The sequence below is a fragment of the Blennius ocellaris genome (genome assembly GCF_963422515.1).
Source record: "Blennius ocellaris genome assembly, chromosome: 8".
Classification (NCBI taxonomy): domain Eukaryota; kingdom Metazoa; phylum Chordata; class Actinopteri; order Blenniiformes; family Blenniidae; genus Blennius; species Blennius ocellaris.
The window spans coordinates 14,190,844-14,218,550 of NC_137657.1; the positions used below are offsets into that span (position 1 = coordinate 14,190,844).

The 27,707-nt window shown below is 45.9% G+C and overlaps 2 protein-coding genes across 2 annotated transcripts; both read left to right on the forward strand.

Moving 5' to 3' along the window:
* Positions 1-409: 409 nt before the first annotated feature.
* On the forward strand, positions 410-19,131 carry megf8 (multiple EGF-like-domains 8). The gene is made up of 44 exons (XM_080500807.1): positions 410-749; positions 1,358-1,547; positions 1,664-1,827; positions 2,382-2,591; positions 2,731-2,911; positions 3,097-3,185; positions 3,572-3,785; positions 3,895-4,078; positions 4,494-4,639; positions 4,741-4,851; positions 5,044-5,195; positions 5,312-5,413; positions 5,623-5,770; positions 6,175-6,338; positions 6,716-6,919; positions 7,023-7,220; positions 7,347-7,601; positions 7,708-7,826; positions 7,933-8,064; positions 8,761-8,874; positions 9,031-9,114; positions 9,293-9,532; positions 9,662-9,846; positions 9,984-10,197; positions 10,321-10,561; positions 10,679-10,811; positions 10,962-11,212; positions 11,550-11,660; positions 11,756-11,874; positions 12,025-12,262; positions 12,350-12,521; positions 12,621-12,784; positions 12,893-13,028; positions 13,137-13,368; positions 13,454-13,580; positions 13,663-13,873; positions 13,999-14,213; positions 14,297-14,492; positions 14,591-14,759; positions 14,900-15,092; positions 15,190-15,360; positions 15,452-15,582; positions 15,719-15,851; positions 15,942-19,131. Exons 1-44 carry the CDS (start codon positions 726-728, stop codon positions 17,439-17,441), a joined length of 8,667 nt encoding a protein of 2,888 aa, XP_080356933.1. The 5' UTR covers positions 410-725; the 3' UTR covers positions 17,442-19,131.
* A 546-nt stretch (positions 19,132-19,677) lies between these two features.
* LOC308133663 (uncharacterized protein) lies at positions 19,678-22,804 on the forward strand. The gene is made up of 2 exons (XM_080501129.1): positions 19,678-20,408; positions 21,161-22,804. The coding sequence occupies exons 1-2, from the start codon at positions 20,000-20,002 to the stop codon at positions 22,543-22,545; spliced, it is 1,794 nt and encodes a 597-aa protein (XP_080357255.1). The 5' UTR covers positions 19,678-19,999; the 3' UTR covers positions 22,546-22,804.
* Positions 22,805-27,707: the final 4,903 nt, after the last annotated feature.

Below are 27,707 nucleotides of genomic sequence, written 5' to 3' on the forward strand. Positions count from 1 at the left end.
TCATTTTGCTGAATTTGCCTTTTGTCTATAGTTTACAGTGTTTAACTGCACATTTAATTTCTGCTTTTGGTCACGGGGACATTGGTATGTAAAAAAAAAAAAGGGCAAATGATGAGGGATGGACCGTCTCTCCGTCAAAAAAATTAATAAATCTCGACTTTTTCTGGAGTGCATGAAGATTTTAATTTAATTTAATTTGTTTTGCTTAAGTGGCCCTAATACTCTTCCGTAGTTTACATTGTGTGTCTCTGTGGAGGATTCTTCTTGACCCATGGCTCCATCCAGATGTGTGTGATCCTCCACAGGATGGCAGTGGAGCTTCGGGCCGGCCGCTGTGCTTCTCTTTGTGTTGGTAACCAGCGGTTACTGTGATGTGTTTCACCAGCAGGGAGCACCGAAACAACGGCGTCTGGATTTAAACATGGGGCTGGCTTCCCTGGCAGCATTATCTCAGCACAGCGCCAACCGGATGGATCTAACTCCAGCATGAGGAATTACTGCGAAGAGACGACATCTCGCCGCAGACTGTGCCCGCCGATGAGGATTGCGCATCTGGATTGAGCCTCTGCATCCAGCCAGCAGCAGCCCGGGACCTGGAGCTCCAGTCTGTCCGGCCGCGTCCTCTGCGGAGCTCAACCAGCTAGCTGTCACTGCTCTCCCTAAGCTCATGGAGTAGCCCACGATACAAAATAATAATAATAAGGAAGACGAAAATGTAAATTACCATGCGGCAAAAGAGACGGGAATTGGTAAGTGGACGAGATAACGTGACGGCGAAGCGGCTAAACGGACGGCGACGCCAATTCTCTGAGTTAGCTTAGCTTAGCAGTTAGCTCTGTTGTGATAGCCTGCAGATACAGAGGCTCCTTGTTGCTTCTTCGTCCTCTCTGCGAGGCGGACGCAAATAAAACGGGGCGCTTTGTCTGCAACTGCATTCACGAGTCCGCGGTTGTTTTTGTGCGTTCTGAACACACACACACGGAGGGCTAACAGTTGTTAGCTCGTGGAACTGTTTGTGTTTCAGTAATGCGCAGTAATCGTCGTTATGAGACCACCTTTAAATCTGTCAAGTTGAGCAATGTGAGTCGCATAAACAGAGCGGTCTGCCAGGCTTAAACTGTAATCTTGCAGTGGGATCAGGCTGCAAAAAGCTGTTATGCAGACTGACAGCGAGTTAAAGGGCCAGGAGGGACGATTTGTTTCGTGGGGCCAGCAAAATGCCTCTGCTTTTTCCGTGAGAAACATTTAGCCTGAGGTATCTCACATGTTGGAGATGGTACGATCTGCTGTGAATCTGATCTGGTGACACTGTCAAGGAGGACCAACCCCCTGCACTGATTTGTTCCCCATGCTTCAGGCAGTGCCAGTGATGGCCTCCCCTCTCCCAGTCTACTTCATCCTGGTGGTTTTGCTGCTGGCCGAGTCCCTTGAGTGTCACGCCGGGGACTGCAAGGGCCACAGGCAGGTGCTGAGGGGACCGCCGGGGTACGTCACAGACGGACCAGGGAACTACTCCGTCAATGGCAACTGCGAGTGGCTTATCCGAGGTATTCAGAGCAGCACAGAAGCAAACTGTTGAATTCAAATCACTTGTATCATGTGAAGATTTTTGCTTTGAGATGAATCCCACTGATTTATTCTTCTTCGTATTTTTAAAATACAGCTCCCAGCAACAGCCACCGCATCGTCTTGAATTTCATCTTCATGGACACCGAGTGCACCTATGACTACCTGTTTGTGTACGACGGAGACTCCTACCAGAGCCCTTTACTAGCCAGTCTGAGTGGCAACACGTTGCCTCAACCCATTGAGGCAAAATCCGGCAAGGTAATATAGTTGGCGTACTCGGCCTAAGAAGTGCTTGATCATGGGATTTTATTTTTGTGTGTGTGTGCAATTGCGCTTCATGTACGAATGTGTGAATGCCGTCATCAGAACTACAGTCACGCCAACTTGTGTCATCGTGGTCACGTCATGGCCAAAAGCCAAACCAGAGAACACTGTGAACATCACAGGGCAACCACAGTCAAACATTCACATTCACACAGAGAGGTGATTTACTGTCAGAACTGGTGTTAACATGTGTTTCTGGTGATTAGATAACATGTGGTGAGCCCTAAAGAGAAGTGTGAACAGGCACAGTTGTCTTGAGTTGCATCTGATCACTGAGGCTTTGTAGTGTCATCAGTCATGAGCCCAGTGCACTTGCCTCGAAAATATGTTTTATGTAATCTGTGTTTTCTTCCAATGTTTAAAATACCATCACAAAGGGGGAAAAAACAGACTAAATTGGAGTTTGATTTGGGGTATACAAATGCTTCACTTGTTATTAACATGAGATTTTCAAACATCGGCTGATGTTCATTGTTTGCTCGGTGCAGATGCTGCTTCATCTCTTCAGTGATGCGAATTACAACCTGCTGGGCTTCAATGCAACCTACACCTTCTCGCTGTGCCCTGGAGCCTGTGGCGGTCATGGCCGCTGTGATTCCTCCACGTCGAAATGTCACTGTCACCAGGGGTGGGGAGGAGCGTCTTGTACAACCCCACTCTGCTCCCAGGCCTGCTCCACCAACGGCCAGTGTGACAAGGTGAGAAGTAGTCAAGAGCACCACTTCATGAACACAGAACTCAAACGATCCTAAAAAGCTGCTCGTGTTTGACCGAGTGTTTGGATTTGAGTCGGGCAGCTTAATTAAACGTAAGGGTTTTTCCTGTGTTCTATCTCAGAAGGGGGAGCGCTGTCTGTGTAACCCAGGCTTTATGGGCCACAGCTGCCAGCTCGGTCTCCGTGACGACAGCGGGGCCGGGCAGTGGTGGCGGGTGAGTGAGGAAAACCCGTACACGCCTCCCAGGACGGGTTCGGCCGGAGCGTACCTGTCCTCCACGGGAGCCATGTACTTGTTTGGCGGTGAGACCAAAGAACGAACTCGACTTCCCGATGCTATAACAAGCAAACATTTACAAGCTTCTTAACATTTTTGTAGATTTATCAAATTCTTGTTGTTAATATCTAATTTATTTAACTGCTATTCACCATTTGATGAATATGTTTCTGGAGTTTATGTTGATAATGACCGTCTATCTTCCCTCCAGGGTTTGACCTGAACAGAGCTCTTGGTGACCTGATCAAATACAATTTCACATCCAATCAATGGGAAAGCAGATCTTATGGTTACTCTCCTGTAAGTGGTGTGATCACATTACTTTGGCCTTCTCCAGTAAACAATATCATTTGAATGTCACATAAACAGCAAGTTCTCTAACTTGGAGAAACCTCAGGAATACATTCAGAATCCTCCTGATATACTTCAGGATAGTCGAATGAAGGAAAGCACCTGTCAGGGCTGCACAATATTAGTTGAACATAGAATATACAAGTATACAAGTAGTACTTTGTTTATTTAGTTTTTAATAATTTGTTTGTGTAGATTTTTGTGCTAAATCATTAAAATACTTCAGATGTGCTTGTAATAATTGTTTTTCCAGATCTAATGTGAGTTGAGATTATTTTATCATTCCCACGCTGCTCTTTATCTTGGTAAACGTTTTGGTTTTCACATCCTGCCAGGTGGCTCGTCATTCCCACACTGCAGTAGAGTTCATGGGCAACATGGTGATCTTTGGCGGAGAGCTCGCCAACGGATCCCTGGCCAGTGACGTCTGGATGTATTTGCCGCTCCGCGATGAGTGGCAGCAGCTTGGCTCCGCCTCCTCACGCGGAGCTCCTAAACTGGCTAATCATGCTGCGGCGGTCGTGGAGGGACATCTCTATGTGTTCGGGGGTGGGTTCCTACTTCACGTCAGCAAGCCCTCTCCATCTTTCGATTTGTTTGTTATTACTTTGTGGCTTTTTTCACAAGAGACAAATCACAACCTGAAATTCTTTCCCAGGTCGCACTGAGGAGGATATGTTTTCCTCGGCTCTGTATCGCTTCGGCCTGCTCGGCTCTGGACGATGGGAGACCGTCCAGCCCACAGGAGGGAAGCCCCCAGCCACTGCTGGTCACTCCATGGTGTACCACAGTCCATCCAAAACACTGCTGGTCTACGGAGGACACAGACTGACCACAGCAAGGTGATTATAGGAAAGAAATAAGTTTAATGTCATCAGAATAGTTCAAATTTAAAATATATAAAATACAAAGTGTCAGCCTGTCTTTATATCAAGAAAAATGACTCTTCTCCTTCATGTTCTGATTCGCTGTGGTCAGTTTAAATTTCTGTTCTAATGCTGCTGCTTTGGACAGTGTGGCCATAGGAAGCAGAGACGATCAATAAAAGTTCCTCATATGAGAAATAAGCCTGGCTACTTAGTGAACTCTTCATAACTGATCAGATATACCTTTGCTATTGTATCTTCAGGTTGGCTGTAGAATTGTGATTATTAAGACAAAAACAGCAGACTTTTACTGCCAGGTTGTTTAGAATGATCAATGCTACAAGTAAAAAAAAAAACTTTTTAATAGCGTGTGCTGTTTATTTCTTGTTAGGTTTAGTGTGAGAGTGAATCACACAGACGTATTCCATGTGGAAAGAAGGTTTTGGACGTCTTTTCGCTCGCGGTTCCCAGCAACCGGCCCCAGAGAGAGAGCTTTCCACTCAGCCACAGTCATTGGAAACTACATGGTTGTCTATGGTGAGCATATCGAGATTCTGTACCCTATTTTTAAATACTGCATCCCTCTTTATATTTATTCATTTATTTCCTCTTGATTATTATTATTTTTTTTTTCCTAGGGGGAAATGTACATATTCACTATCACGAGGAAAAGTGCTATGATGAAGAGATCTTTTTTTACCATCTGGGATGTCATCAATGGGTGTCCTCTGGGGAGAAGCGGCTACCCAGTGAGTCTCTGTAGCCTCCTTCTCATCTTACCCACAATAAGTAGTTTGTGAAGCCCCTGTTTGTACTGAACTTCCGGGGCATTTAATGTTCTATTTTATGTATTTATGTTGTTGTGAAGCCCCGTGAGTCACCTCGTATCTGTATTCTGATATATCAATAAACATGAGCTGTCACTGTGTTTGTTCCTTAAGGTGGTGACACTGTGAGAGGACGATACTCGCACGTCGCTGCTGTGATGGAGGGGCGAGTGTTGCTGGTTGCAGGGGGTTACAGTGGTGTTGCCCGGGGAGATCTCGTGGCTTACAAAGTACCACTGTTTGTCAGTAGTGATCAAGGTGATCGGGTAAGGTCGGGTTGATTTTGATTTGGCTGTTTTCATGGGAGAATAAATACATTTTGGACAGGAGCATTTGTTAATAATGACGTTGTTGATGATGTGTGTTTCTGTTCCCGCTCCAGGACGCTTTTTGTGCCGAGGCAATAGATGAAAGCATGTGTCTGAAGAACCCAGAGTGCAGCTGGTGTGAAGGCCGATGTCGAGAATATCAGCCCACTAACCAGGTAACTCTCCGTCAAACGCAAGCTTTCATTTCAGTCACAACGTCCTCATATAGTGCTCTCAACCATTCACACTTGAATATTTGTCATATAGAATAGCAAATGTTTTTCTCTTTCTTTTTATAGATTAGTCTGAATGAAAATCTGTAAGATTCACTGGTCCCTAATCTTTTTTTTTTTTTTTCTTCTTCTTCTTCTTCCCCTGGTCGCAGTGTGGCAGCACTGGCTGCTTGGGTCTTGCTCGCTTCCTGTCGGACTGCCAGTCCTGCCTGGTGTTCAGTGGCACTCCACCTTCTCTGGCCCGAGCCCCTGGTGAATTTGGCTGGTGTGTTCAGAATGAATCCTGCCTTCCAGTGTCAGGTGAGACCCAGGGAGGGAGGAAGGAGGGCAGAAAAAAAAGGGTCAAGACTGCAAGAAAACGAAAAAGGAAAAAAAAAAAAGGATGATGTTGGGAGCTGACATGGGAGGGATGAGACTCATGTTGGGCATGTTGCTGAGTAAAGTGCCGTGACTCGACTTACACCCAGCTGAGATGGGACAGGCTAACTCAGACCAGGATCTCGACTTTGCCTGTTCAGTCGCGCGACTTCTTTCGGTGCGGTCGGGTCACGTCACTTTGCTCTGTTGAAACACATGTCGCGCAGGAGTCAACAGATCGCACTCATTTCAGTACAGTAGTGCGCTAAAGGAAACTGCTGTATTTTGAGCTTTTAAGAGGTCAGATGTGTTCATTGTGTGCTGACCTCTCCCTCTCGGTCTCGCAGAGCGAAGTGCGTGCCGTGTGGACCAGATCTCAGGGGCGTACGGCTGGTGGGGGGAGCGTACCCTTTTCCTAACCTCCCTCCACTCCTGTCGCACCGAGAACTATGTCCCGGGACTGCACCTGCTCACCTTCCAGCACCCCCGCAACGACTCCCAGCCTGACAAGGTACGGAGTCTGAATCTCAAATGCTAACTGTGCAGGTGTGGTTGTAACTCCTTCCCTCCTTACTTATACTTACTCCTCCTTCCTTCCTCCAATATTATTTTTACACTTTGACTCCAATACCAGTTGTCCAACTTCAACACTGCCCTTACCTCTAATATTTTGTTTCTTGTTTGTACTCCTTGCCTTTTAACCTCCTATGTTCATTTCTCTTTGTTTCTTTTTTTTTTTGTGTGTGTCTGTTTTGCATAGTCAAAATTCTTTCTGGAAGTAGTTTGTCAAACTTGTGGAGCAGTTTATAGAGAATAGTGCTTCTGTTGATGTGTCTCCACTTCCATCCGTCTTCCACCATCCTCCATCCTCCTTCACCCTTCCACCAGGTGTCTATCCTCCGCAGCACCACCATCATCCTTAGCCCCACCACAGAAATGGACGTCGCCCTACAGTTCAGGGGCTTCATCCACCCCTTGTGGGGGGGGCCTCCTCCCGCGCCCCCTCCTACCGAGACTGTCTCCATGTGGGCTCGGATCCAGAGGCTCCACTTTGAGGCCCGAATGGCATCTGGGCCCAATTCTAGTCAACTGGTAAGGACTGCATGACTGCTAAAGTGAGGGGTTGCACTAATTCAAACGGTCTGTGTTTTCTTTTAATTTCCGGTACATTTTATTTGAACCTTTCCCTGAACAGGAGGTGGTGGGTCACTGGGCAGCCCACCAGGAAAAGGAACTGAAGCTGTTGGCTCGGGCAGACGGCACCAGGCTCTTCTCTAACCTGACCAGGGGCAACCATTACCTTGTTCAGGCCGAGGGCTACCTGAACAACTCAGGCTCAGGACAGACCAGTGAGATGGCCCTGACCTGGAACAGAACATTATCTGGGGGAAGTGTGAGTAGTCGCACTGTAAAACACCTCCAGACAACATCTAACGTGTTTCTGTGATTCTTCTGCAGAGTTCTTCAAAACGAGTACAAACCGTAATATGTTCTTCTTTATAACTTGTTCCCATTTTAGGAGATATCCTTCCTCTTCCTGGAGCCCTACCGCTCAGGCTCCTGCTCGGCCTACATGTCTTGTCTGGCATGTTTATCTGACCAGTCCTGTGGCTGGTGTCCGTCTCTTTCCCGCTGCCTGCTGCGAGACAGCCCCGACCTGGAACCCTGTCCCGAGTCAGACAAAAGCAAAGGAGATGGTCAGCGCCATCTGCTGTTAGCACCACAACACTGCACTTTGTGTGAAGAGTACAGAGACTGCTCTACTTGTACACAAGTAAGCTATAAATTCAACATCAATATTGTGCCCTGCGTCACCATTATATATGTTTCAGTTTGGAGCTTTTGTAATGTATCATGCAAAGCTAATTTTCTGCCTGCAGGATCCATACTGTGAGTGGCAGATAAACTCCAGCAAGAAAGGAGACTATCAATGTAGTCGACGAGGAAGACTCGAAGGATCCATACGCGACTCAAAGGGGTGTCCTAAAGTCTGTAACCAGTGAGTAAAAGGAATAAAATATAAACAAACATCTCATGCTATTTTACATTTTACAAAAACGACCTGGAACTCCACTACATTCTCCAATCTTCTTTTTCTCGCAAAGGAGAAAGACGTGTGGCGAGTGTCTCTCTAACGCCAGCCAGTGTGCATGGTGTGAGTCGGCCCAGGCCTGCTTCTATTTTGCTGCCTACCTCACAAAGTACCCCTATGGAGAGTGCCGGGACTGGTACGACAGGTAATATAAAGGACATTTTAATACGCTCTTTCTGTCTTGTTGGAAATACAGATTGGAAATAGTTCTCAAACACTACTTTGAAGCTAAACACTACTACGAAGAGCTACTTGTTACAAACTTCCCGAATCTTTAGAGTTTCAAGTATTGCTTGTACTGACCTCTATTTATTTAACATCCCCCGAGGACCACAAGATGTTTGCGTACATTTGCCCTGAGATCTTGGACTCAAATATATTAGATGACAGTTTAAAATTTCCCCAATTGTTCTTGACAGCCGTCTTTGCCTCATGCCTTGTTTTTGGTGGATTTTATGAACTTTCATCTGGTCTTCACTTTGTGTGATACATTAACAATGTTGAAAAGTTTGTTGAAAAAGAGCACCACTCCCCTCTCATTGCAATAGACCAGCATGGTATTCAGTAACCAAATGTCATTAAGTTCTAAACCCGTGCAAAATAGATAGCTTTTTTTTTTCACTAGTCTTATAAAGATACTCTGATAAAACAAACTGAGACTTGATTTAATTTATTTCAGACAGAATGAGTTGATCCACAGACCCTCTAGAGTACACCATCAGCATAAATACTTACATTTTAGATTGTACAGTTACAGAAACAAGAACGAGAGCTTTCAGATTTGTGTGTGTGTGTGATTGATCAATATTCATATATTCTTATTCATGTTTTTGCTCATCAGCGTTCATTCGGTGCCTCAGTGTAAGCAGTGTTCAGCTTTAAGCACTTGCACGGACTGTCTGCGAACGTTTCAGTGTGGCTGGTGTGGCGACTACAACAATCCCACAATTGGAAAGTAAGTATGGGGACAGAGGTTCAGCAAAACGTAGGCCTATATAGCACATACGATGATGGAAACTTGCTTTATCACCATGTAGCACATTCTCTGTTCTAAAGTTGCTTGTTTTCGTGGTGATTGTCATGTTTCCTGTTTTTGCGCCCCTCTGTCCAGGTGTCTGAGGGGAGACTGGGCAGGAATGGACGACCCGTCCGTGTATAACTGTAGTGTGGCTGTAGCTGAAGCTCGGGCTGCGAAGTAAGATTCCTGTCGCCCTTTAATGGCTTTATGGCTTCAAGTTGTGAGCTCTGTGGATGAAATTCTCTTCTTAAAAGGGAGAAGGACACTTTGACGTGAGAAGATTGCTTTGAATGACTGTATATCCCGTGTACTAAACACCCCACCTGTCCACCCTCCATCTGCCCTGTTCCTCTAGTCCTGAACCCCAGACCTCGGCCCCTCCTCGCCCATTGGAAATGGAAATGGAATTTGAGCACTTAGAAGATGAAGAGCAAGATGCTATCTGGTCTTACCCCGCATGCCCTGATGTAGAGGAATGCAGGCTTGGTCTCCACAACTGTCACCCCTTTGCCACCTGTATTAACACTCCCACGTCATACGAGTGTCACTGTGAGAGGGGATACACAGGGGACGGCACGTTGCACTGCAACCAGACGTAAGCGTCTTGGCCGGAAATTACACTTATGTGTCGATGACCTATTTGAGTCTCGTATCAACCTTATTTATCTTTACCATGCAGTTCTAAGGATTATAAAATGAGTTCACCTAATTCGTCTTTCCTCAGCTGTTATAACGAGTGCCGTGAAGGTCAGTGCAGCGGCAGCCCACGGTTTGAGTGTGAATGTTCCCTGGGCTGGACGTCTGACCCTGCCACTCTGGTTCTGAGTGGCGTCGAATGTGATGTCGACTGCGGCTGCAACTTCCACTCCACCTGCATTACTGCTCCTGGGATCTGTGACGAATGTCAGGGTGAGACTATAGCATGCCGTTTTCAATGCTTCAGTCTGTCCGTCATTGTTTGTTTTCACGTCACAAATAACAAGCCTTAAAACTGCTTGTGTCGGGTGACTTGGATGACATTTATTTATTCTCCCTCTGTTTTGCAGACTGGACGACAGGGCCTCACTGTGAGCACTGTCGTCCAGGAAGCTTCGGCTCGGCCTTGGCTGGTGGAGGCGGTTGTGTTCCTTGCGAGTGCAACGGACACGGCGATCCCCTCTCAGGATACTGTCACAATCAGACAGGCCAGTGCTACTGTACCCACAATACTCAGGGGCCGCACTGCGAGTCCTGCCTGCCCGGTTATTATGGCGACCCCAGGTGAGGAGAACTTCTCGCAAATAGCATAATGATGATTTGATTCCCCCCTTTGTGTTCAAACTTATTCAAAGCAGTGCTGAAACATGTCTGATTGGGTATCCTTTGACATTTTCTTTTCTGTAGAAACAATGGAACATGCTACCGCCAGTGCCAGGGCCGTTCGGTCCTGCTCTCCTCCACCTCCTCCTCTGCCATACCTCTGTCCTCTTCTTTGGGGTGGCGAAGCGGCACCGAGGGGAAAGGAGGACTCTCTCACTGCCTGTGGGTCCTTTCTGTGACTGAGAACTTGGCCCCCTGTCTGCCCAGACAGCTCTGCCCCCCAGTAGCCCTCACTTTACACCCAGACTCCCACACACATTGTAACGTGAGTATAAATGTATTGTTGTCTATGTGTCTATGAGGAGACACACAGTCTGTTCGAACATTGTTTGTTTTCAATCACTATATATATTTCTTAAACTATGCTAACTTTATTTTTCAGAGTTCATATGTTTACGTGTTTGACGGCCTCCCTCGTTTTCTGGCCAACGGTGTCGTGCACTCGGATCACAACCTAATTGGAGCCTTTTGTGGAACCACCAGAACTCAGCCCATCACAGTGGAAGCCACATCAGGTACACGTCAGACTGTAGCATCCATCATTGATCTGCTAATCAAACTGATCGTCGGTCCTATTAATCAACATGTATTTGCTAAAAATAAACTACTATACATCATCTGCATTGTAAAATCACTTTCACAATGTTCTCGTCCTCCACTACCAGGTGTGATCTCAGTCTACTTCGAAGCCAACGTCTCTTCAAACAAGCCTCAAGGCTTCAATGCGTCTTTCTGGGTACGACGGTGTCACCAGAGCTCGGACGAGGGCGAGGAGGGCTCATCGGTGTGTCCGGGTGGTGCCCAGTGCAAAGATGGGCTCTGCCAGTGCCCTCAGGGATACGGGGGTCCTTATTGTGACCGTCCCATGTGTCCTCAAGACTGTGGAGCAGCAGAAGGAAGAGGAGTGTGTAATATGGTAAGAGTTGTGCCACTTTACACCCCTTCATTTCTGAGAACTCCAAGCAGGAATCGATGGTTCTTGGTGATTTTTCAGATGCAAACATATTAATGATTCTTTTTTAAATATCTCAGATATTTCTTCTTCTTTTTTTTTTTAACCACCGACCAAAAAGAGAACACGTCCATCCCTCTTCTATACCGCTTTATCTAACTTGCAGTGTTGCAGAGCTCTGAGACAACTACGCACACTCACATTTACACCGACAAGCAATTTAGACTCAACAATCAACCTCACACTATGCTACCATACCGCCTTATTGTCAAACAATTAACTGCTAGTTTCTTTGTTTTAGACCCGAGGAGTGTGCGTGTGCTCGGAAAGCTGGGCTGGCTCGAACTGCTCCGTTCCCCGAGACTCCAACAGCTTGGTTTGGGAAACCCTGCTGGATACGGCACTGGCAGTGGTAGGAATGAACAAAGATTATGTAAAGTGTTTCAGTTTTATACGCAGCTCACACTGGAACACGACCTCATGTTCGCATGATATTTTATTTCACAGAACCAGGCCCACCGGTTTCTGCACAGGATGGGACACTCTCTGGTGTCGGGACCGCAGGGTAACCTCTGGATGTACGGAGGACTTTCTCTCTCAGAGGGCATTCTGGGAAACGTCTACAGGTGGGAGAGTGTTTCATCTGTTTGTAAATGTTTCGGGTTGCAAGGTTTTCAAAGCCGTCTTTTAGGTCAGTTTTGTAGTGTGGATTTTAAGGGTGTTATATTTTACATGTGTCATGTTTTGTTTGATACATTTCCCTGTGATGACTTCAGATATTCCATTTTTGAGCATCGCTGGACGCAGATGTTGACAAGTTCCGTGGAAGAGGGTTCAACCCCCAGCGCACGCTATCACCACGCCGCTGCTCTGCTGACCAGTCACGAGTCTGGATCTGGAAGCCACGGCGCCAGTCACAACTTCATGATGGTAGTGGGCGGCGTCAGTCAAAATGGTGTCGCCATGGATACCTGGAGTCTCAATCTCAGCAGTTTGGTGTGGAGGGAGCACAAGGTTGGGATTTGACTCATTCTCACATTTTCAGAAGAAAAGAAAAAAAAAATTGATCTTAAAAGAAAAATGTTCTTTTATCTCTGTCAGAGCTCAGTGCTGCCTCCGCTGGCAGGTCATACTTTAACCGTACGTCGAGACTCCTCAGTGCTTTTGATTGGAGGTTACTCTCCAGAGAATGGCTTCAACCACCATTTACTGGAGTTCAGTCCTCTTTCTGGAAACTGGACGATTGCTCCTCACACTGGCACGCCACCGACAGGTTCATAAAGTTTCCGTTACATTTTTTCCAAATGTTTTTACCAAGTCATTCACTGCACTGACGCACCATGCTTTTTTTCTTTCTTATCTGTTAACACAGGTATATATGGGCATTCAGCTGTTTATCACGAGCAGACCGACGCCATTTATGTTTTTGGAGGTTACCGCTTCCACGTGGAGACGGTGGAGCCCTCTGGCGAGCTCTATAGTCTCTTTTACCCCAACCTCACCTGGTCCTTGCTTGTCCCCTCACAGGGTAATAAGGTAAACGATTGCTCTCTTCAAGCGTCTGTCACACGGTTATAATTAGGCAAAGCGCTCTGCTGAAAAATCACTCAAGTAATCTCACTTTGTCATCTTATTGCTCCGTAGCCGCTGTCCCGCTTCTTCCATGCTGCAGCTTTGATCAAAGACACCATGGTCATTGTTGGTGGAAGAACAGAAGCAGAGGATTACAGTAACTCTGTGTCTCTGTACCAGATCAACTGTAACACCTGGATACAACCAGGTGCCACTTTAAATGTCAACCAATAGATTGAAACATATTTATTGATATAAAAAAAAAAAAAAAAGACATTTTCACACACCTAGCCACTTATGATTTGTTTCCTTTAAGTCTCAGCGGTTGGAGATCCAGTAAATCGCTCGGTCTCTCTTGCTATGACGAGCTGGGACGGTCAGCTCTTCCTGTCCGGGGGCTTCAATGGGGTCACACTGGGGAGACTCCTAACCCTCTCCGTGCCCTCTGACCCCTGTGCCCTTCTGCCGACACCCGAGGCCTGTAACACCACCACAGGCAGCTGTGTCTGGTGTCGTGGAGCTTGTGCTTCTTCTGATATTGCAGAGAGGTAGTGACCTATTAGCTGAAAGACTCTCATTAAGATTTAAGTTTTTGCATCCAACTAAACAATTATGCCCCTTGTGCTTCATTAGAACGGCCTGTTTTCCTGGTCCCTCTTCCTGTTCCCCAACGCCTCGTCAACCAGACCAGTGTCGCAGACTGAAAACCTGCAGCGAGTGTCTTGCTCGACACCCTAAAACATTCTCCAGCCAATCACAGGTAAGGAATAAAACTCGTACTGTCGTACACATTTTCAGTCAAACCAAAAAGCAACAAGCTGAAATCCATTCTGATTTCTCAGCCGGCTCTACAATGCAAATGGTGCACAAATTGCCCGGAGGGGGCATGCATTAGCAGCTCTGTCAGCTGCACATCTGAACACGACTGTCGCATCAACCAGCGAGAGATTTTCTTGTCCAGCAACTGCACCGAGACGAGCTGCGAGGCTTCGGACTGTCCCAAGTGTACCGCTTCTGGCAAATGCATGTGGACCCGTCAGTTCAAACGCACAGGTACTCCCCAACAAATATTCACTGAAAATGTAAATGTTTGCTTTTGAATGAGCTTTTTCCCACACAGTGTGATTGTTGGGAAGAAATGCTCTGTCCTAAACTTGACTTCGTTGTCCTCTGCACAGGCGAGACGAGGCGCATCCTCAGCGTGAACCCCACATACGACTGGACGTGTTTCAGCTACGCCCTGCTCAACGTCTCGCCCATGCAGGTGGAGTCGTCCCCCCCCCTGCCGTGCCCTCCCCCCTGCCACAGTCTCCACAACTGCAGCCTCTGCCTGGGCTCCAGAGGCTCTGACGGGGGCTGGCAGCACTGTGTGTGGAGCATGGCTCTGCAAAAGGTAAAAACTGCACCAACCGCAGCTCCACACAGTATTTTGTGTTTTGAATTTTTCACACAATATTGCCGTGGCTTCTTTCACAGTGTATGAGCCCGTCCTTCGTTCCCCTGCGGTGCGAGGCGGGCCAGTGTGGCCGCTTGCTCTCCGGGGGGGACTCCTGCTCCCCTCAGTGCTCTCAGCTCACTCAGTGCTCCCAGTGCATCGCCAGGCCTCAGTGTGGGTGGTGCGCCACTCGTGAGGGAAATGGGGCTGGACGCTGCCTGCAGGGGGGGCTCGATGGTGGGAATACATTTGAATACAAGAAGTTGTTTATTTTGGGATTTTGCGTGGACTTTATTGACTCTCTGACCTTCTTACATTTGTTTTGTGTCTCCCAGGTGTGAGTGAAGGTGTTTGCCCTCTGAGAAACAGCAGTTGGTCTTTTCTCCACTGCCCAGAGGAGGATGAGTGTTCCAACGGCCACCATCACTGTAACAGCACTCAGGACTGCCACGACTTGCCTCAGGGATATCACTGCACCTGCAAACAGGGTTACATACTCAGCAGGTAATGCATGACGGTTCTAAAAGCCCTCTATTGTTCTCCTTAGTAATAACACACATTTAGCCACGTTGACTCATCATAGGAGCTTTAGAGATGGATTTACCTTTTTCTTTTTTCTCTTTTTTTTTTTCTCTTCCATGCAGCATTTCTGGCCAGTGCGAGCCTGTATGTGCACAGGGCTGTGTGAATGGGACATGTGTGTCTCCAGGAATTTGCCAGTGTCACTTTGGATTTGTAGGAGATAACTGCTCCTCTCAGTGCAGCTGCAACAAACACAGCAACTGTGCTGGCGTTACCAGACCGGACATCTGTCTTGAATGCCACAACAACACCATTGTAAGTCCTTCGATTGTACATCCATTTACTGTGAGCACCTTTTTGTTTCCTCTCACACCAAATGATGAATATTGATTTCTCGTGACTTCACTTCCAGGGTAAGCATTGTGAGAAGTGCAAGCCTCTGTTTGTGGGCTCTGCTAAAGGGGGCGGCACATGTCATCCATGTCGAGAGTTTTGTAAAGGAAACAGCGTCATTTGTCTGACGCGAGATGAACATAAAAAAGTCCTTGAAAATCCACGGCTGTTCCCTCTGGACCCCAGCAGTGTAAGTATCCTCATAGCCATCTCGTGTGTACATGGGGGGGGGGGTGTCTTTTTCTAACTCCTTGTCCTTCTCTCTTTTATCATGTTATCAGATTCAGAACTGGGTGTCTGAAGGTCCCACAGAGGACAATGCTGTGTGTGTGAACTGCCAGAATAACAGTGTCGGGGACAAGTGTGAGAGCTGCCTCAGTGGCTACTTCCTCCTGCAGGGAAAGTGTGAGAAGTGAGTCATGGTTGCTACGCTCACTGGATTTTCATGCTGTGACACTAAAAGCTGAAATTCAGCCTCGACTGTAAAGGATCCAAACAGGATTTAAAGCTGTTCCCACGTCTTCAGTGTTTGAATGTCTTTCTTGCAGGTGTCAGTGTAACGGCCATGCAGACACCTGTAACGAACATGACGGCACAGGCTGTCCCTGCCAGAACAACACGGAGACGTCCTCCTGCCTCAGCAGCCCTCAAAGTGACCGCAAAGACTGCTACAGGCAGCAGGTGAGCACACCTTCGCACATTTCACTCTTGACGTTTATCGTACTTTAATTTGAACGCTTTGACGTTGATTTGTTGTCCTGTTCCTGATAGTGTGCCAAGTGCAAAGACTCCTTCAATGGCACGCCGGTGAACGGGCGTCAGTGCTACCGTCAGTTCAACGTGGACACGGAGTGCTGCTTTGACCCGACGTCTCAGACCAACTGCTTCCACGATCCCACCATTCGCAACCTGCCCAAAGGACGCACGGTGTTCTTCGCAGCGCAGCCAAAGTTCACCAACGTGGACATCCGGGTCACCATTGACGTGACCTTCGGCGAGGTGGAGGTGTATGTGTCCAACTCTCACGACACCTTCATTGTGGATGTGGACCGGTGGACAGGGATTCACACCATCAAGATTGAGGAGGAATCGGCGAGTCGGGGGACGGCAGCGGTTGTGGACAAGGACTCTCCTCCGTCCCCCATAAAGGTGTTCGCCAACGCCTCGTCCAGCCTCGGAGGTCCCGTGCTCTCCCACAACCCTTTGCAGCTGCAAGCCAAATCCCCCGGGGCGGAGCGGGAAATCAGTGAGGAGCGTGCCGAAGGACTCATCACCTACATCACCGTGTGGAAGCCACAAACGGTGCTGATCGTCCGCGCCGTTCGGGACCGTGTGGTCATCACATTCCCCCATGAGGTGCACTCGCTGAAGTCCAGCCGCTTCTACATCGCCCTGCGAGGGGTGGGGACCGACGACAAACAGGGAGAGTCCCAAGGGCTGCTGTTCCTGCGACAGGACCAGGCCCACATCGACCTGTTTGTCTTCTTCTCCGTTTTCTTCTCCTGCTTCTTCCTCTTCCTGTCCGTCTGCGTCCTCCTCTGGAAGGTCAAGCAGTTCCTCGACTTCCGTCGAGAGCAGCGTCGCCACATCCAGGAGATGACCAAAATGGCCTCAAGGCCCTTTGCCAAACTCACCATATACCTTGAGCCAGAGGAGCCTCAGCTCATCTACCTGCCCTCGACGGGCGGAGGAGTCGGGGGCAGCACTGTGTCGCTCGCCCACGCGCGCACGGGCAAGCTGGGTGGAGTGGTGGTGGGCCAGAGGGGCCGGGCAGGAGCCGTCTCCTACAAACACGACCCCGGCTCAGGACCCACAAGCCACCACCACCACCACCTCACTCTGGGCGGGGGCGGCAACAGCGGTCAGCACCTGCCACTGCACTACTTAAACACCCATCACTATGCCAGCACCACGGCTGGCGCCCCGGCCTCGCATCACCACCACCCGTCCACGTACAGTGGCTACCAGCACTTCTGCCGCTCCGACCCGTTCCTCTCTCAGCTCATGGGTTTCTCCTACTCCACCTTTAAGGTGGGGCCCATCACCCTGGAGCCCACGGACGACGGCATGGCCGGGGTGGCCACCGTCCTCTTCCAGCTGCCCGGGGGCGTGCTGGCTCCAAACCGGGCCTGTTTAGGCTCCGCACTGGTTACTTTGCGCCAGAACCTGCAAGAATACTGTGGCCATGGGAGCGGAGGGGGGCACCCCGGGGCGGGGGCCGGGCGGAAGGGGCTGCTGGGCCATCAGCACCTGACCACTATGGCCATGTAAGAAAAAACAAGCAAAAGATATATAATAAATAATACAGAGATAAGAGATTAAATAAATCTGTAAATCAGTTTATGATAAATTAATTTTCTGAGAGAAACTTAGCCGCGAAGCAAGAGTTGGAAAGAAAACAGTTTAGTCAGCCACTTGGCTTGAGCATTCTGAACAGATGTACATACACTGTATAATGAATTAATGTGTCTTTTATTGTATTATGTATGGCTATACTGTATTTCAGTGCTTCACATGACCAAGCCAGTTGTCTCTAGATTGCACTACAACTGCTATACGTATCGACACAATAACGTCACATCATGTCAGTGATCACTACAGAGGTATGAGCGCACTCGACACTCGGTCTTGGACAGACTGAAGCTGAATGGTTGGTGGTTGAAATGACTAGTTGACCAACAAGAGACGTAAAAGGAGAAATAAACACTACACGTGCTTGCTTTGGAACCAACATGTGCTTTATACCCAAAAAAAAAGTGACAATCAAACTTGCCATTGAGAACAAAAGACTTGAATTGGTTCAACATAATGTGCAACATTTTGATTGTCAGCCAGTGCAGGAAAAAAAAAAAAAAGAAAAAGTCAAAGTTGCTTGTGAGATGGTTTTTATATCATTGTCAAAATGAGTGGTTTTATTCTAACTCAGTAATTCAACGCAGGCTTTTAAGCTATGTGCTTATGTTGGAGTATGTTTCATTCACCTACTCTGTTACATCGCTCGTCTTTCGACTCATCTGCCTTCACTTCTTGCCTTGTCTGTGAGTCGGATGGCTTACACTAAATACTTACGTGATTTGAAAAGTGCGTGGCGCAGCTTCTGGAAGACACGAAAATAACATATTTTACATTTAAGTTTCTCAAGACTGTTTTTTTTTGTAAAAGACGACGACGTTTTCTCGATGCCGATCATCATTTCTCCACACTCACTTTAAGAAAGACAACAAGAACGTCCATCAAGATGAAGAAGGCCTTTCTTCACTTTGCTTTACCCTTTTGTTCACATTAGGCGTCAAGTGTGTTTCCCTGGGTTTCTTCCCACAGTTCTAAAACATGCATGTGAGGTTAATTGGTGACCCTAATTCGCCCCGAGATGTGAATGTGAGTGTGTGAATATGCCCAATCATAAATATGTTTTGAAAGTATGGATATGGGGGAAAAAATGGAAATGTTAGTCTGTTTGAAATTAGATTTGCATTTGAAAATTCTCCTGGAGAGATTTCAGAATGGTTTGTCAGCTAATTTTTCAACTGGATTATTTGTTCACTGGCTTGCATTAGTATTTTTTTGTTTTTATCTTTTGCACTGCATGGAGCCAATGTGCCCCATTATTCATGTGAAATATGAGAAGAGTTGTCATGGATGAACTCAGAATGGTGCTCCTGGCTTTCTATCGGATCAGCAAAACCAGGAGAGAGTTTTAAGTGTTTCATGATCCTCGGCAGCACAGTTAAGCAAACTCAATGAATACCATCACTATTTATAGCAGCCCTCCACAAATAAGCATTAATTCAGTTTTTTTCTTTTTGTCCTGTATTTTGTGTATTTTTTTTTAACATGCTTTATTTTTGTACATAACTATTGTTGTGTTTTTCTTTTGTTTTCAAAGAAGGGAACAGTGTTGTATAGAAGACCTAAAGATTCTTTGTCTTGAGTCAGCTGAAATAAAGTCTGTGGAACATGATTATTTGTGAATATTTTGCACAATTGAGAATGTTTGGCAACTATTGTTGGTCAAAAGAAAGTTGTTGACACAAGATAGGGACAAGAAAGTGTGGAAAAAAATGCTAAATGTGAGCAATGCTTTTAACCTCCATACAACGTGTTCATTGATGGGATACAATCTATTAGTGTGACAGGGTGGTAACATAGTTTTTTTTCAACCAAAAAAATACAAAAATATAATACACACACACGTATATATATAATTTTTATTATTTAATAGTTTTCTTTAACTATTCAGCTGATTGAGAGATCATTTAACGTCTAATTAAGCAGGTAGCTTTAATAACGAGAAGCCTTTCTCAAACTGAATCTTTTTTTCATGGACATATAAATGTATCCATACAAAAAGAAGACGAATTAAGTATATTGAATTCACCGCTTGTCTCCATCCGTACACAGCGGCTGCCGCTCTGCCGCACTCTCTCGCGCTGCCGCACGCGCCACCCAGCAGCGGTGCTCTTGCTCTGATTGGTCCGAAACACAGGAAGTGATGGGAGCTCTTCCTGTGTTATTAACGCTGCACAGCGACGCGGACGCTGCCTTTCGGGTGTTTATTTACAGGCGGCTCGGCGGCCTGACCCTCCCTCATTTCCAGCCGTAAGTTTGCTCCTGGCCAGCAGACGGAAGCAACAGGAGAGGCGGCTGCGAGCACGCAGGAGGTGCGGGAGACGACCCCACTTGCCGCGATGCTAAAACGCTGCTGTTAGCAAGCCACCGTGATAATGCATATCATGTATGTCTGACGCTCCCCCGGCGAGTTCAGTGTCCTGTCCCCGTGGCCCGCGGCACGCTGGAGAGACCACGTCTCCGATGGTGACGACGTCAAGATGATCGCCATCACGAGGGAGGCCCACGGACAAGAGGGAGACGAGGGCGTTAAGACGGAGCAGGACGAACCCCAGGAGGTCTACACCGACAGAGGTGGGCTCGTCATCCACGTCAAGGAGGAAGTCCATCCACGGGACATCTGTGAAGACGCGCCTCACTACCCAGACGCTAAACCAGAACCTCCCGCGCTGATCAAGGTCGAGAGCGACTCGGACCAGCAGCCCGAGTGGGATGACCCTGAAGCTGCCGTGAAGGAGGAGCTGTGGACCAAAGAGGAGAGAGACTGTGGGGGGGAGGAGGAGGAGGAGGAGGAGGAACAGCTGGGGGAAGAGGAGGAGGAACAGCAGGATGAGGAGGAGGCAGGTGACATCCAGGAGGACTATGGCGAGGGAGAGGAGGTCTGCACAGGTACCTGCCAGCCTCCTTTCGTTCACGTATTATTGAACAACATTCAAAACAACACATTATGGAGGGTTGCCTTGAAGGCTTTACTGGGAGTTTTGTTGTCAGAACATAACAAAAGAAGTGTTTAGAAATCATTTTGATTAACTATCTGTGATCAGCAAAAAATAATGATGATTGTAATATCAGTAATAATAGATATTGATAATAATAACCATGGTATTGTTGTTGTTACTACTTTAATTTGATTTTTGGATTACTCCCGTAGTTATTATGTGGTGTTTTAGGTTTTATGTGTTCTTTTGACAAATGTGTTTTATTTGGTGAGCTTCACAGTTTGTCCTTTCTGATTGTGTGTGTGTGTGTGACTTTGTATGTAATATTGTAAATACAAATTGTAATGAAAAAGAAGGAGAGCCCAGGCAGAATAGCTCCTGCAACCCTAACCCAAGTCAGGAGCTAATGGGGCTCTCAATAAAATGAACAAATTAACGTTATCCTCAATCCGCAAAGAACAACCAAAAACGAAACAAGTTAGAATAAATACATTTGATTTGGATGTAAGTGAAAATCACGTGTGTCAAGCCGGCATCTCTGTCCAGAAGTGAGTGAGGTTGTTATTAAGTAAAGACCAAAATATTGTGAATAAATTGTCAGGTGAGTTGACGTAACACCTTTTTATATGTAAAGAATTTCTTCTCATCAGATTTTTTCTTTTTTTAAAGTTAACTTCCTGCGTTCGTCCGTCTCTCCTGCAGAGTCGTCCTCGGACTTCTTCCCGTGTCCTCACTGCACCGTCTCCTTCACTGACCTGGACTTCCTGGAGAAGCACGTCAAGTGGGTCCATCAAAAACAGTATCTCGCCGAACTCTCAAAATGTTTCTCGAGTCGCACAGAAAACCTCATCCCCAAACACGCCTGCAACACCTGCAGCAGCACTTTCAACTCTAAAGTACACCTCCGGGTCCACGTGCGCGAGGTCCACCCCTCGGCGCCTCCTCGACGGCTTCACCCGTGTCCCACCTGCGCGCGCAGCTTCCAGTACCTGAAGAACCTGAAGAACCACTGTCAGCGCTGGCACAACATGTCGGTCCTGACGCAAGGCGGACACCTCTGCTGCGCCGACTGCGGGAAGAATTTCAAGGCCACGTGGGGACAAGGACCGCATTTGTGCCACGAGCCGCACGCCGCCGAGTCGGAGGACCAGCCCGTCTGCCTGGACACGGGCGTGCAGTGTCCCGAGTGCGGCAAGAAGCTGCGCACGCCGCAGAGCCTGGAGGACCACATGAGGACCCACACGGGCGACCGGCCGTTCGCCTGCAGGCACTGCGGCAGGAGGTTCGTGGAGCGCAGCGGCTGGCGGCAGCACATGAAGATTCACACGGGGGAGAAGGAGCACAAGTGTCAGGTGTGCGGCAAGGCCTTCTTGAGGTCGCACCACCTCAAGTGCCACTTGACCACACACTCCGGCAAGAAGGAGTACTCCTGCGCCGAGTGCGGGAAGGAGTTCGGGTTCAAGTCGAGCCTGGACCTTCACGCGAAGACGCACTCGAGCGAGAGACCTTACCAATGCCTTATCTGCGGGAAGAGCTTCAACGCGCAGAGGAACCTGAGGATTCACACCAAGCTTCACACTAACGAGAAGGCCCACCAGTGCGGTGACTGCGGGCTGAAGATGGGCGACCTGGGCGCTTTGAAGATCCACCTGAGGACGCACACGGGGGAGCGGCCGTACCACTGCACGGTGTGCGGCAACCGCTTCATCCGCCTCGCGCATCTGCGGAATCACCAGCGCACGCACACCGGCGAGAGGCCGTACAAATGCACTGAATGTGACAAGAGCTTCACTCAGTCCGGCGACTTGGTGAAGCACAAGAGGATCCACTCCGGGGAGAAGCCCTTCGAATGTCCCGAGTGCCACCGGTGCTACACGTCGTCAGGCGACCTGGGCAAACACAGGAGGAGTCACACGAACCTGCGCCCCTACACGTGTCAGGAATGCGGGAAGAGCTTTCGCCTGTCGGGCCACTTGAAGACCCACATGCTGACTCACACGGGGGAGAAGCCTTATTCTTGCCCCAACTGCCTCCGCAGGTTCGCTCGCTCTCACCACCTGTCGGGTCACGTGGCGAAGTGTCGCTGATGGCGCCGGTTGAACGGGGCAGATTATAACCGCTGTATTACAGATTACCGCTACAATTTTAAATGAATGTGTTAAAGTATGAACTAATATGTATGTATTTATTTAACTGACGTTTGTGTAACCCCCCCCCATCGATTCAGATGACTGTTTTAACTTATTTAAAAAAAAAAAATGAATTGGTTATATGGTTTGTGCCGTTCGCATGAAGCTTTTTAGAAACACTAAAGTCTGACGGAGGATTGAGAGCATTATTGGTTTAATAAAGGCATGCAAATATTGTTTCTGTCAAATTTCAGTAAGATGCGTGAGTTAAGAGATCAATTTTCTTCTCCCATAAATGCTGGACAGTGTGTAAAAAAAGATATATATATTAAATACTTTGCTGAATGCATGAAAACTGTGATATTGTGTCTGAAGTAGCTGCAAGAAGCCAGATTATTCCCGTCAGAATAAATGTCACATAGATTCAGCAAGATCACTGACATAGAGGAGCCTTTCCTCAATTTCCTCAATTTTATTTTTGTAACTTCATACTTAAATTGGATTATTATATTCAAGTTACATTTTTCAAGTTTTGGTGTTAGTTGTTTAATAGAATCAGACATTTAACATGTAAAGTATTTGCTAAAAACTATGTTTGCCCCTCATTTTTAAGGATTTTACAAAAATTCCTAACTACTCCCATTTTGTAGAAATGACAAATCATTTGTTTTAATGAGATTCTATTGAGATTCACTTGTTTGGGAAAGTTGTTGATTTGAAGCCTTTTTAGGCTTCATGCTTTCAATTTCTTTGCCATTGGATCTCAATGGGTAAAGATAAATTATGAATAACTATTGGGCATTTCTTTAACTAATTCAACAATATTTCATTTTTTTACTAGATTGAAAAAGAAAAAAGGTCATACTGAAGGTACTAACCTTAAACAACATTTATCTGTCAGTAAAAATGAATTGCGGATATTCCAATATGGAGAAATCCAAACCTTACAGGCTGACATTGATCAGTAAACCCTGGGGGAAACTCATGATGAGACCTCTCATCCAGGTTTATTGAATTCACACACACTTTAACACGTGATCAACAGCAAAAATATTCCTCTGTTAGATTGACCCGGCAGATGTTGAATCATTTCATTCTCAATAGTATTTGTAATGTCAGATAATATTACGTGATCAATCTTTACAGTAATCAAACCGTATACCCCCGGATAGAAACATTTATCTACTTCAAATATTGAAATGTTTGTATATATTTAAAATGGGGAGAATTTTAAGTATTTAAGTATTGCAAGCCTTTAAAAAATAAATTATCTTAAATTACTCGGATTTTTAATAAGGTCTGAGGTTCAAAAGTCAGAAGAGGAGAGGAGGTAAGAATGGGGGATTCAGTTGTTCCCCCTTAAGGCCTGCCTTAAGGGGGAACAACTGAATCCCCCAGTATATATTATGTACTATATTATTATTAAGGAGATATATTATATATAATTATATAAATATAATTATATTTAATACTTTCTTTGATAGATGGTTACACTAGTGAGAGGGACTGAAAATACATTTACGTGTGTGGATGAGGGAAATTATTTGTTTTTCATTTTGTACCTGTGGATCATTTATTTTAATACCAAGCAGTGCTACAGCGCCCTCTGGTGACAATTTTTGGCAATTGCCAAACTACAGTTCTCCATAGGTTACAATATTCTAACAATCATACTCAGAAAGTAATACCTATTTCGATAATTATGAAATAATTTTTTTGTGGTTATTCTATATTTTCTTCAGTTTACAATTGTTGGTTTTGGATTTAAAAAATGTTTTTCATGTTACTGCAGATACACATGTATATAAACATGAGGGTAATTGGTGACCCTGTGCCCTGTGATGGACTGGTGACCCATGAAGTGCTACGTTAATTACGTCCTGGCAGGGCGGGGCATCTTTTCCGCCCTTAAAGCATTCCACCGTTACAATCACCGCTTCATGGTAAACAAAACGAGCACACCATCCTCTAATGTTAATTAGCATTTTGTTCATCTCAACTTCAGGGAAACAGTTAATATTTTTTTTGTGATTTGTGAGTAAATTTGCCTTGTCAAAGTGATGAGTGGTGGATTCAGAAGCAAAGACAAACAGGAAAGATAACTTCTACAAAACAACAGGTGGAACACCTAAGCTAAGCTAAAGAAGCTAACTGCATACACTCAAGTCATTCTTTTAATAATATAGGATTTATAATAGTTAATGAGTTTTTGGCTCCTCTGTTGAGCAATGGAGCTTCTACTCCAGCAATTAAAACTAAACTGGACACAAATAAAACTAATCCAGCTCATCTAAATCAGACATGCATGATATTGTGGGCACATATCTGCTTCACCCAAGTTCAGACATGAAAATCCCAATTTTTTTTTTTTTTCCCCCTAAAGTATTAGAATTTAAACTCGTACAGCTAGAGATCATATAATATAAATCATGCTAAATGAAACAAACACGGATACATAACAAACCAGCTTTTTGTTATAAAGAGTGGCAATCCGGATTTGATGAAACCGTGATTGATAATAAGCAAACATTCAGAAGGGAAAGAAGCCCAGAAATGCAGAGTCAATTCCCACACACACAAAACCAAAAATAGGAATCAATCAATAGGTAAATAACTGAGATGCTGCACATTATAGTACAAAGAATCACATGTAACGACACTACAAAGGTTCAAAAGGCAAATAAAATAATGCCAAGCCTATTGTTTAAACACAGGGAAACACACACACACACACACACACACACACACACACACACACACACACACACACACACACACACACACACACACACACACACACACACACACACACACACACACACACACACACACACACACACACACACACACACACACACACACACACGGCAGAGTTAGTGTTACCAGTCATCATCTGTGTTTCTGGTCCATGGTGGTATAATAGCACACACTGGTCCTGGCACAAATTCACACGCAATCACATGCAATGAGGCAAAAAAAAACAACAACAAAACAGCCTCACAGCATAATGAGCTTTTCACTTTATGGTCTTCTACATTGCCCCATTTACATATGGATGTTACATATGGATTCAACGTGTCCAGAATATGGCCAGCTGCGGCGTATATGACATTGATGAACATTTATCGACAGCCAATATATCTGAGTGTGTTTGAGAATGCGGCGTGGATCCTCACACATGTTTACTGTAAATTGCCCTCTCCTGTGTGTCTTAAAATCAATAGCCATCTGTCTGTGCTTAAAGTGAAGTGAGGGGATGTGACACATTTTAATTTGATAGTAATGGGTTTAGTTCAACCTTCTGTCAGAGGTCCTTTCATAACTGCGCACATTATGTAACATTATCTGGCAGAAACACTGGACTCATCTCACTAACAAAGGCAACGGCAGATTGAAGCACACGCAGAAAAATAAAGACAAGAAAGGTCAGATTCAAAAGCCTCAAGTTTGTTGTTTTTTTAAATGGCAATATATGCACAGTTAGAGATGAACACTCACAGAATTTCCAGTTTCAAAACAATCCCTGATATGATGTGAGGTTTTTGGGCCTGTTGTGGTATTTCTTGTTTGTTTGTTTGTTTTGTTCATCTGGTTAGCTAAGCGACACGACTAAAGTGCACAGCTGAAATCGGGGTTAAAAAGAGACAACAGTGATACAAGATACAACATCCCCAAACCCCCCCCCCCCCCCCCCCCCCCCCCCCCCCCCAATGCCTCAGATTGCCCCTGAGAAAGGTGATAGACCCTCTCTGTCTGAAAAACATTACAATGAAGTCCAACACTGGTGCACACTGCCACTTTCACCACCCGGCAAAGACCTTCCAGATGAAAAAAACATTTCGAACTACTTCTGGAAATTCTAGAAAGTGTCTTATTGTGGTATTTTGAGGAATACACTCTGCAAACAATTTCAGGGATACAGGGAGCAGGAAAACTCACAGATCACAGCCTCACAATGACAAGAACCCGAGTATGTAAAGAGTAGAATATTGAATAAGAGAGCACAAGCTCAGATTGTATTCACTGTAAAGAAGTCAAAGAAGAGCCAGTAGACTCTGAGATGCATGAAATGCCATGTAACAAAGATTGGGAATTGGGAATTTGATGGCCTGGAGGCATTTGTTATGGGAGATGCTGAGGCACGCTTAACTGGACACTAAAAGGCAACATGTCAAGCTGAGGGAGTGAAAAACAACACTAGTAAAGCACCTCACATTTAATCTTTCATTAATCCTCCTCGGTGCCGAAAGGTGCTCCATTGGAGAGTTTTTGTAAGCCTGCTCGACTTTTTATTTTTCCAAATATTAATTTCCCGTCGTGTTGGTTTTTGCACGAGTATTGTATTTTTGTTCCGGAGTTTGTGTTTTCTGCATTTCTAGCTGCGGCTAACAGTCAATCCCAGCATACCTTATACCAGAGGTGGAAGGAACCATTACAAGTGACAGAGTATCTCAAATTTCTAGGGAGGTGGAGTTCATGAGAGTATTGGCGAGGAAACCAACATGAAAATAGAAGTGGTGGTAGTGCTTTCACGATGCTTAACCACCAGGCCTAATTACCACGAGGTGTGCAGAAAGAAGTTTCTCTTGTTCAGTCACCTGTGTGCCCACCCTGCTGAGAGGCCTTGCTATATATATATATATATATATATATATATATATATATATATATAGTATATATATATATATATACACACACTCGTCCTGCATGTTTTCGGTCTCTCTCAGTTCCAGCACACCTGATTGCAATGAGGGGATCGTTATTGGGCTTTTTGACAAGCCTGATGATGACATCATCGTTAGAGTCAGGCATGCTGAAGCAGGGAGAGAGCTAAAACGTGCAGAACGGCGGCCCTCGAGGACCGGAGCTGGACACCTCTGCGTGTGTGAGTATAAGTTTATTTGGTAAGAAATGTCTCTAAAAACTTGTAACATCCATGTTAAAATGTAATTTTTTACTAGTGTTAATGTTTACTAGTGGTACATCTCCTTTACTCCACACAAGTATCTGTACTTCCTTTTTAATCATTAATCTGTTCCAGACATGGTGAAACATGCACAAAATACAGATAGATAAAAAAAACGTAAACAAATTATCAGCACTGATATAAATTTATCTAT